General features: G+C 47.6%; 1 protein-coding gene and 1 long non-coding RNA gene across 2 annotated transcripts; one reads left to right on the top strand and one right to left on the bottom strand.

The window, feature by feature from the left end:
- Positions 1 to 203: 203 nt before the first annotated feature.
- LOC122475790 lies at positions 204 to 8021 on the top strand. Its single transcript, XR_006295308.1, has 3 exons — positions 204 to 2927; positions 6447 to 7620; positions 7801 to 8021. It is a non-coding gene; the product is annotated as an uncharacterized LOC122475790 (long non-coding RNA).
- Positions 4502 to 9209, bottom strand: IL10 (interleukin 10). Its single transcript, XM_043567891.1, has 5 exons — positions 8739 to 9209; positions 7884 to 7943; positions 7474 to 7626; positions 6395 to 6460; positions 4502 to 5323 (listed from the first exon to the last, which is right to left on the bottom strand). The coding sequence occupies exons 1-5, from the start codon at positions 8901 to 8903 to the stop codon at positions 5231 to 5233; spliced, it is 537 nt and encodes a 178-aa protein (XP_043423826.1). The 5' UTR covers positions 8904 to 9209; the 3' UTR covers positions 4502 to 5230.
- Between the last annotated feature and the right edge of the window lie 1673 nt (positions 9210 to 10882).

The following is a 10882-nucleotide window of genomic DNA, read 5'->3' as shown; positions in this document are numbered from 1 at the left end:
GTAGCTATAACTGATGTATATATTCACTTCATCAAGCCAAGTAGTTCTTCAGGCACTCAAGAAAATGTCATTTCCTTTCTGTCCTTCCCAAGTGCCAGGATGGTCCGTTTTTTCTTCCTATCCAGAAGTGGTGGGTAGGGAGGCAGAAAACATTTTAAGGAAAGTCCAGGTTCAGTGATGGGCACACAGGGTGTGTCTGGCTGTTTCTCATGGTGATGGCAGTGATCTCACCATCTGGTCTCAGGTGAGCATTTTTCCAAATGCCTAAGGGAAAAGCTGGTTTTACTAAGTATTTGCTCTGTGCTTTACATGTATTCATACCTCTATTTCTTATGACAACAACACCTGGAAGGAATGATTATTCTCTCCGTGTCACAGAGGAGAATACCGAAGAAGGCGATGTGTCAAGGTCACGCAGCTTGAAGGTTTGGCAGATTCCAGAGGCTGACCACATCATGCCTGTGCTGTGGAGTAAGAAACAAGCTGTGTTATTTTCCCGTAGGTCTTTGTCTCCTCCATCCTCTCCAGAGAGAATGTCAAGGAGGCTTCTGGAAACTCAGAGCTCTGTGGCTGCTCAACCCTGCTGGAAGATGGGAGCTGTTGATAGTACACAGATGACTGGTAATCTGTCTGGAAAATTACAGTGCAGACTCTCTGGACAGGAACGTGTCCCAGAAAAGGGCTCAAGTGGGAATATCCCTGGCTGATTGGAGGAATCAGATACTGGAATTAGGAACTATGGGCTCAGAGGGCACTTGGAGTTCATCTAATTTAGTGGTTTTGAAGCTTCTAACCACAAAGGACTGCCGTTATTAATTTCCTCCAGAGACTCTCTATTTTAAAATATTTTGGCTGGTTAAAAAAATTTACAAAAATAATTCTATTTTCTGTTTTTATTAATCAAAGATATAATAGACAACTAGAAAAATAGAGCTTCTGGCCAGCATGAGGTGACCTGCCTTTCCATACCGAGGGGCTCTTGCTTCAGCCGAGCACATACAAGTGTTTTTTAATGAAACTGTGCAGACTTACAGGAGGTGGGGATAGCAAACGTACAATTTCATTAGACTTTTTCAAATTTGGGAAATTGTTCCCACAGTCTCTCCACCATGAATACTTTCAGGAACGTGCGTGACTCTAGTGGTCCCAGCTGAAAATCATTGATTCAGACTTACTTCCTTGTTTCATCATTGAGGAAATGGAAGCCCAGAGAGGGGAAGTAAAATTTCCAAAGTCACCAAGTTGAGTTGATGAGTAAAAGGATGGTTAAATAATAGAATACCTGTGTCCCCTGGGACCCACTACCCACTCCAAGGTAGAGTTGACTGGTTCATTCTGTAGCCAGTTCTGCAGCTTGTGAAAGTTTAAAGATCTTCGTTTCATTTTTAATTCTGAGTGTTTGCTCTTAGGATACAGCTCTCATTCTCTTGGAGTGTTATGCCTGCTTCTCCCTCAGGCTTAAAGCCGGTCCCCGTGTCCCACAATTAGATCCACTCTTATAAGCATTTTGAGGGTCAACAAGCCATAGAGTGAGTAGCTTCTGCCATTGAGCCAATTCTCTTTCCTCTTTCTTCACATCTCTGATATCAACCCCTTCCTTCCAGAACCTTTCGATCTGTTGGATTTCTTTCAGTGGCTGGGTAGGGTAACCACATTGTCATCACAAATTTTGGGAGCTTCTCTCCCTGGTCCCACCCTCCTCACCTTAGCAGCTTGGGCCATAGACTGAGATTCTCATTCTTCATTTCTATCTAAACTCTAGTGGGAGGTGAAGAGGGCCAAGGGAGAAGAGGTGGTTGCTCTTTTTAGAGAATAAAGGCTTGTTGCAAAAAAAAAAAAAAAAAAAAAAAAAATTCCCGATCATCTAAACCGCATCTTCTCATCTCTAGATTTCCAATCTATAAGACATATGTACCTTCATACCTGACATTCTATTGGACCCTTATATCAAGTCTGGTCCATTAGCCAGCTCAGGCTACCATAACACAATACCGTAAACTGCACGACTTAAACAAACGAACAAAATTATTTCTCACAGTTCTGGAGGCTGGAAGTCCGAGATCAAGGTGCCAACATGGTAGGTTTCATTCTGAGACCTCTTCTCCTGGCTTGTAGCCACTGCCATCTTTCTATGTGTGCTCAATAGGATATTTTTATTGGGCACATGTGAAGAGAGATGGAGAGAGATAGAGGGAGATGGAGAGAGCAAGGTCTTTGGTGTCTCTTTTTATAAGGGCACTTATAGGAGGATGGCTCCACCTTCCTTCAACAAAATTATCTCCCATAAGCTTCATCTCCAAATATCATCACACTGGGGGTTGGGGCTTCAATATAGGAATTTTGGGGGAACACAAACATTCGGTAGATAACACTTGGGAAGAAAGTTTCTGCTAGTTTTCCAGGTGAGAAACTGAGGCTCAAAGAGATAAACATATTAGAGTGAGCCCACGAGAGAGGACTGGAGGAGGGCTATGTCCATGATGGTGCCCTCTCCATGGTGAGATGCTTACCTGACTCTTCCCCTTACCCCCACTCCCAACCCAGGAGCCTGATGTGCCATTCGAGCACAGAGCTATGTTTTCTAAATTCTTAGAAAGATGTGGTAGTTTAAAAAGACGTCCACAAATTCTTTGAGACGCCTCCCTTCAAAATGTGGAATCTAATTTATCTCCCCTTCAATATGGGCTATACTTGCCAACTCACTTCTAAGGAACAGAACGTGCCAGAAGTGTGGTGTGAGATTTCTGAGATTAGGTCGAAAAGACACCATGACTTCCTCCTTGCTCTCTCTCAGATCACTGGCTCTGGGGAAGACAGCTGTTGTGTTGTGTTGTGGAGACACCAAAGAAGCCCCACAGAAAGGACCACGTAGCAAGGAACCAAGGCCACCTGCCAGTCACCAGTGAGGAACTAAGTCCTCGTGCCATGTAAGTGCGTCATCTTGGATGTGTTTTGTCCAACCCCAGCCAAGCTTCAGATGACTGCAGCCTTGGATGTTATTTTGACTGCAACCGCATTAGAGACCCTGAACCAAAACCCCTAGTTGACATTCTCAGATTCCCGACCTACAGGAAAAGACAAAAAATGTGTGCTGCTCTAAGCTGCTAAATTTTGGAGGCATCGATAGATAATACGAAGGGAAAAGCATTTGACACTATTCTCAGTTCTCCGTTCTCCATATAATCTATGCGGCCAAGGCACACCAACATTTCTGAACATCTGTTTCCTCTTACAGAAGATAGCAATAATAATACCCCATAGCATGCCTGATACATATATACCTAGCAACAACTAGCTCAAAAAAAAAAAAGCGCTCAATTAATTGTGGCTGTTGTCAACATCTTATCAGCCATGTGGCTTCTTTAGGTGAGTTTCTGTCTCTTGGTTTCAGATGCCCACTTCCCTCACATGAGGTGTGAACCTCAACCTTAAGTTAGTATGCATTGCCTAGCAGAGGGCCCTAACAGCCTAGACTTCAGTTTCTCCATTTTAGTACAGAGAGTCCTGCTGTAGAGAGCCTCACTCCTCTCTCCTGGTCTTCAGCTGGCCTCCATTCTTAACCTTTCATCTCAGAATTTCAGCTTTGATGCTTCCCACTTCCTTCCTATGGTTACTTTAACTAAAGTGAGTCAGGTCTTACTGAAAAACTGACCACAGCCAGTTGGCCCCTGTCCTCCCCCAGACCAGGGCTGCCTGGGCAGAGTATGAGGGTGATCAGTGTTTACTCAGACCATTGGTTCCCTCCCTCTCCTCCAAGTCACGGGGCCTTGAGTAGGGCTTCCCCAGCCACCACACCCCTCCCAATAGACCGCAGTCAAAAGCCAACCTCACATTTGTCTGGTAGCTTAAGGAGGGAAGAGAAGGGACTGCAGCCGCTTGAATCCTTGGGTATTCTATCAAGTGGGCTAATCTGCTTATATTCTCAGTTGGGTGGGCCTCTGATCTCAGCTCAAGGAGGATTTGGTAGGGGTTTTTAGTTGTGAATACCAACAATCAAACGTGTATAGGGACCATCTCTTAGCCCTAGGAGCCATGTTAGCTCTTTATCTTAATTTTCTCAACAGCCCTGGTCAATTAGGATTCACCCAGACCTTTGGGGCTTGAAGAAGCCAAAACAAAACAGAACAAAAACCCAAACCAAAACAAAACAAGACCCCAGAAAACAAAGACAAAACAGAAAAAAGTCCTCTGCCAGTCTTTCTAATTTTGGTATCTACAGAACTTTATCCTTAGCCTTGAAAATCAACATGATCTTTAAGAATTTAAGGATAATTTCTTTAAAGGACTGAGTTTGCAGGAAAACTGTGGCGGTCTTTGCTATTGCCTTTTGAAGTGAAACTTTTTTTCCCCCTCTGCTCAGATTTGGAACTTGCCTCCTCTCTGGGAGAGTGTAGTTGGTTTTCTTTACCTGAAATGCAGAATTCATTTCCCTACGCTCTTCTATCTTGGAAACATTGAGGGAATAATTTTAGTCAAACAGAAGTCAAATGATGCCATAACATAATTTTAATAAGACTCATTTATTTATTAAAAATTAAAATCTGCTATGAAGACAGACAAACAATGTAACATTCCCAGAGGAATTGAATTGCTTCTAGTTAAAACTGAGTTCTATTAGAACCAACTTTAGGTTGTTATAAAATAACAAGCAGGACACAGCTTTCAAGAATGAAGAGGTTGAGGAATGAGGTCAAGGGAATCCCTCTGAGCCACTGGAATATTAATTATCAAAGGGGCTCCCTAGTTTCTCCTCCTAAGAGGGTAAGAGTCTTTACAATACTCTAGGAGCCCCAGGCCCAGAGAAATTATAGGGAGGTCAGGAACAATAGCTCAACAGCTATAAGTATGGTCAGGCTTGGAATGGAAGCATCAGTAGGCTCCCCAAGAAACATTTTTTTCCTTATATAAGTTACAATTTCTCTTAAAATACTCAAATATCATAGGGTATCACCCTACATAAACAGCTTACACACAGGTGAAAAAAAATAAATATTGAAAAAAATTATAATATTGGGCTTCTTTCTAAATAGTTCACAGAGAAGCTCAGTAAATAAATACAAATGGGAGTTGAGGTATCAGAAGTAATAAATATTCTAAGAGAGAGGTATGACCGGGTTCTCCAAGGAGCTGTTTGGTTCTCCATATCCCTGAGTAGGATTTTGTAGATCTCCAATTTATGTCCTAGAGTCCAGAAGAGTTGCATCCTGGATGTTTCGTTCCCCACCATGTTTCAGATTTTCATCTTCATTGTCATATAAGCTTCTATGTAGTTGATGAAGATGTCAAACTCACCCATGGCTTTGTATACACCTTTCTCTTGGAGCTGTGTAGGGAGATAGAAAATGTTTAGTGAAAGCCCCATCTGAGTGAGCAAATGAGTCCCTGGTTTGGATGGGCATGACTCAGGGACCCAGGAGTTACCCTTGCTCCCATGCGTTGGGAGGTGAAGGACGGAGCCTAGAAGCCCAAGGCTATTCCCAGTGCCTTGGGAAAGGCTACATGTTTACCTAAAACATGACTAGCAAGTAACAAGAGGAACATTCACTTCATAAGGCACAGTCTACAAAATGATGCCTTTTCAACAATTTTAAAGGTCATGTGCTCACATGACGCTTATTCAGAATTTGGAGAAAAGACATTAGGGAAACAACTTTGACAGCAAGACAGTAAGAAGAGAGAAGGGAGCCCTTTTATGTTGATGCTCTCCCACCATTGGACGGAGCAGGCCCTGCCCTGCTCCTCTGGCCCATTATCAGGGGTTTTATGTCCCCTGATGCCAGAACCCTGCCCAGTGTCTGTCCCCAGCCCACAGAGGACAAGACCACATGGCTTCTGGGCAGTGGGGTTGAAGAGTTCACCGACAGTTGGAAGCGTGAAACCCCACTCGATCTGAGAGCTGACATTCTCAGGCACTTTGGCAGGTGTGAACGGCACCTGGAAAGTGAGTATGGACCAACTCCAGGTCGATGAGAATGCTACTTCCTGCTCTGAGTTTTGGGGAGTCCAGGCTGAACCCCTGGGTGTGTTTGTGTGTGCACATTCACGTGTTGGCTTCCTGCACGTGTGGCTTGAGTCTAGATTCCCAACAAGCTACTTTCTGTTTCCTTTGTCACTCTCCCCAGCATCTAGCTCACTGCGTTCGCAGGCTGGCTGGCTGTCTCAACCCTCAACCCGCCTGCAAAGGCGGCGAGCAGTCATTTAGAAACCCCCAAAGACACTTCACAGAAAACAAATATAACCAAGGCGGCAGCTCCTCACTGGCTGGGGAGGTCACACCATCTGTGGGGTTCCCACACCCCCTTTGAGAGAAGGACGGGGCCTGCTCAGCACCGGACGACTTGGGGAGTGGGTAGAGGTCACGTTCCCCAAACCCTTTCTGCTGCCATCCACTTACCTTACTAAAGGTACTCTTCACCTGCTCCACCACCTTGCTCTTGTTTTCACAGGGCAGAAATCGATGCTGTGGAGGAAAAGAGAAAGTGTCAATGCCGTGGGCTCCCAGCTCCTGTGTCCACAGCACTTGGGGGACAAGCTGGAAGCACGAAGAAGGAGTCAGACTCATCTTGGATACCTAACCCCCACAGCGCCTGGGGAGAACTGAGCCCTCCGTCACCCTGGCCCACTAGACAGAGAGGAAACAGCCCAGGGAGATGAAAAGTGCTTCTCCAGGAGCCTCTCTGAGATGTTTGCAAAGCTTGCATGAAAACCCAGGGGATGGAGCCTGGAGCTTCCTCTTCGAACACCACAGTGCTGACAAGTGCTGAGCCAGCCATTCTGTCCTTTCCTGCTTCCCTGTCCTGTCCCTCTTCTTCAGTTCCAGCCACTAAGGACCATTTCTAAGTCCTCCAAGGAAGAGAGATGCAGAGACTTAGTCATGCTGACCAAAACCTTCGCATGGTCCCGTCCTACAAATAGAGACCAACTGGTTCCCCAATTATCAGTGAGAGAACAGAGGAAACCAGAGGTGAGGGTATCACTTCAGTTGGAGAAATTTTTATCCTAGGGAATTGTTCATAGACACTCGCCTGGTGGCGAGTAGTCCCCTGGGCCTTCTAAAATGTCAGGGAAACTCCTGTCAATTGGGCCCCGCTTAAGGGCTCTGCTTTCCAAAGGTGGAGAGTAAGAAGCAAGGGGAGTTTCTTCTCCGAGGGACTCTTGCTTCCTGGCCCATCTGGCTGGGCTCGGGGTCTAGATCCAAAGGGAAAAGGGAGCCCAGACTGAAGCTCTGGGCCCCTTTCGTAAAGAGAGAGGGGAATAGTTAATAACCCACAAATGACTCACAAATAACAGGAAAGCTGTTTGCAAACATGTAAATGCCTAGCAGCCTCCCCCACTCCCCGCTCAGAAAGAAATGAGCAAGAGACAGAACTCTAGCGCCTTCGGAGAGTCCTCCCGCCAGGCTGTCTCTGCTTCTCCGGGTGTGAGTGGGAAGAGGCTGCCGAGCCCCGAGGGGAAGAACCTATCCGCACTCACACAGCGCCGCAGTCTCAGCCGGAGGGTCTTCAGCTTTTCTCCCAGGGAGTTCACGTGCTGTTTGATGTCTGGGTCCTCGTTCTCAGCCTGGGGCATCACCTCCTCCAAATAAAACTGGATCATCTCGGACAAGGCTTGGCAACCCAGGTAACCCTAAGGGTGGGGGGGGGGTGGGCATGCGGTCGGTGACTGGGAGGAAGCACGGCTGCCCCGGCTCTCTAGGGGACAGCTCTGTCCCCAGGGACCTTTCTTAACCAGCCACCTCCCCCAGGGCCAGCCCTTTGGCTGTGTGCTGAGTTAAGATCTTTCCACTTCTCCTTTTCAAAGCAAAGGAAGCAGACCCAGCTCCCGGCCTCCCTTCTCTGAGTCACGCTGCAAGCTCGCCTCCCACACACCCCCCGGGCCCTCACCTTAAAGTCCTCCAGCAAGGACCTAGTCAACAATATGCTGTGCAGCTCGTCCTTGGTTTGCTGCAAGAAGAACAAAAGGAGAGTGAGCCCGAGGTTTGAGGAAATAACTGAAATAAATGTCTTTCTGATGCCCTCTTATTTATAGAGCTTCTGAGTTTTCATTAGTGCAGGAAAGGAGATTTTCAAAACAAGGACATTCAACAGTGCGGGAACCCTGAGTTAAATCAGGTCCCTTAGTTACATCAGGATCAAGTTATTTTTAAAATTCGGCCGGGTTTCGAAGCCGAGGCCGAAGCTTGACTCGGTCCTGCTCTCCTTTCTGCAGAGCTGGATCAGGTTCAAAGGGGCCACCCACACCCCCTTCGGTGCTCTTTGCTGTTCTTTTCTCCTCGCTGCGGACATCCAGCGGCAGCTTTGAAAGCCGTCTGGAGATGGGAAGCATCCCCTCATGCAGGTTTCCCCTCTGTACGGCTCTTGCCCAAGTCATCAGGCTTTGCCTGGTTCTGGAAGCCCGCTCGGCTGAGGCCATTTATGTTTCCCTGCCACAAGGTTTGGGGGACATCTTCATCTTCAGTCAGACCCTTTGTGATTTCTCCCATGTCGCTAAGCATAGGAGTCCCAGTGCATTTGCCTGGGAGGTGGCTTTTCCCCCCCGCACATTTGTTGCATCACCTGGGCTTAGCTTAACTCACTCCATCTAGGGCTCGACCTGGGACTCCTTAAGAATTGAAGTCTGAGGGGAATGGATCCCGGGGATGGAGGTGAACGAGAAGGAGGGTCCTTGGAGCTCCAGCAGAATGCCTGGCTGAGGTGGTCCCGGCAAGGAAGGAAGGACAGGAGGGCATTCATACTCACAAAGAAAGTCTTCACCTTGCCGAAGGCAGCTCGGAGCTCTCGGAGCATGTGGGGCAGGCTGACTGAGAAGTGGGTGCAGTTGTCCTCAGACAGGGTGCTCTGGTGTCGGCTGGCTCCTACCCCGGCCAGGAAGACCAGGAAACACAGAAGTGCTGGGCTGGGCATGGCGAAGCTCTGCCTTCTGAGAGTTGGCCTTGTGGTTTGGTGTCACAAGAGAGAGCCCCTGGTGTGCAGACCTTCACCTACTGTGTCCCCCTTTTATATTGTGGGTTCGGCGAGGCCTCCCCATTCATAAAAAGCCACAGTCACAGGTTTCCTGGCAAACAGCCCCTCCCTTCCCTCGAGCTCTCCAACTTTGCATTCGCTGAACTTAAAGTTGTTAATTTTTTTTTTTTTTTTGCATCGTAAGCAACACGGATTGTTGAATAATGAGCTTTTGCATTACAGCTATTTTTAGGACGAGCTACCTCTCTCTCTCTCTCTGTTTTAAAATAACTTTCCAGCTTTTCTTAATAAAAAAAGAAGTTGATTTCCTGGGGCGAACAGCTGTCCTGTGCAGAGAGGCCCATGGTTGTGGGTTCCATTCGCGTGCTCCTAGGTCACAGTGACGCGAACACATTGGCCATTCCAGAATGCACTGGAATTGAGAAATAATTGGATCCCTTCCCCAACCTGAGCCGAATACCCAAGGCTTTTCCTTGCTGAATTGGAAAGAGCCTCAGTTTCCCCAAATGAGAACTGGGGTGATCTAAATAGCCTCAAAATTCCCTGTTTCTTTTGTTTTATGTTCCAAGAAGGCCCCTCGCGGAGGCCAGTTTCCCACAGAACTAGCAAGGTCGTGGGATGTGCTCCAGGCTCCTTCTCCAGCCCTGAGTTCATTTCAACTCTCAGATCCGTGTCTCTACCTTCTCGGTGGTCCCCATGCTTGGGGGACGTTAGCAAGAGTAGTCCACCCTGACTGATAGCTTGGCACCTGCCCGTCACTGTGACCCTTATCAATCTCCATTTTGTAGTGAGCAAACGGAGGCACAGAGATGTTAAGTAACCTGCACAAGGTTACACGGAGGCTAAATGAGAGAGTCAGACTTTGCACCCAGCCCTGCCTGACACCAAGTCCATGCTTCTTACTCTTCTCTACACTGTGGAATGAACAGGTTGGATTCAAGAATCCTTAAGGTTTCTTTTAGTTGTGAGCTTCTGTGGTTGGAGACTTTCGCTTGAAAGATCGAGGGGGGTGAGGAGGGAGGGAAGGTAGAAACAACAAGGAAATCAAGTCAGGGTTCCATGAAGACTGGGACAGCAGGCCCTTTCCTGTCTCTACTCTCCTTTCCCCTGCCTTCCAAAGAAGGCTTAGCCGTCTTATCTTTGACTTGCACATGCGGGGTTTTGAGGGTAAGCAGGTAGGGTAGCCAGACGTAGTGAGGAAGGTTGCTCTGCCTCTAATAAGGGAAGGACAGGGGTAGTGACATCGCTTCTTCGGATATCTGGAAAGTCTTTTGATATGCCTTGATCTTGTCCTTCTACAGGGGCTTTTCCCACCTCCCCAGTGAAGATAGTAATGAGGAAGACCACTGACCTGGGTGGGCAGGAGGCCTGGGCTCTCCCTGGTTCTGTCTCTCTTTAAAACCAGGGAAAGTCACTTGGCTTCCCTATGTCTATATCCCTTCTGTCCCAAGGTGGAAGCAGTACTTGCCCTCCTGCCTGCCAGCAGCCTTTGGGCTACACATGGGAGGGGCTTGGGGGAGTCACAAGTGGACTCAGATATAGGGTGTCTCCAGTGTTTCTGTTACGCCTTGGCCCTCCCGCATCTGCGCTCGCGACACCTCAGATGGCACCCGGGACACCTCCTGAGTCTGCTCCAGTGGAGGAGGTCACTGGGGCAGAGCAAATCGGGCAGACATACTGGGGCCAGGCCAGTCTGGAGTGAGTCCAAGGGAAACAAACGAGGGGGTCCATGCCCAACCTGTGGATGTACCTTGTGCATCAAGATCAGGAGGCTGCGACCTCTCCTCCCAACACTTTGGGGAGTGTCAGTGCAAAAACCTAAGAATAGTGAAGGGAGTAAAGGGTGGAGCTCATGTAGGAATTTTGGCTCCTGATTTATACTGGGCTTTGGAGTACTGAATTTTGCTGCCAGGAAGCAA

Source organism: Prionailurus bengalensis, chromosome E4 (assembly GCF_016509475.1).
Source record: "Prionailurus bengalensis isolate Pbe53 chromosome E4, Fcat_Pben_1.1_paternal_pri, whole genome shotgun sequence".
Lineage (NCBI taxonomy): Eukaryota > Metazoa > Chordata > Mammalia > Carnivora > Felidae > Prionailurus > Prionailurus bengalensis.
This window is presented reverse-complemented; position numbering and strand designations above follow the sequence as displayed.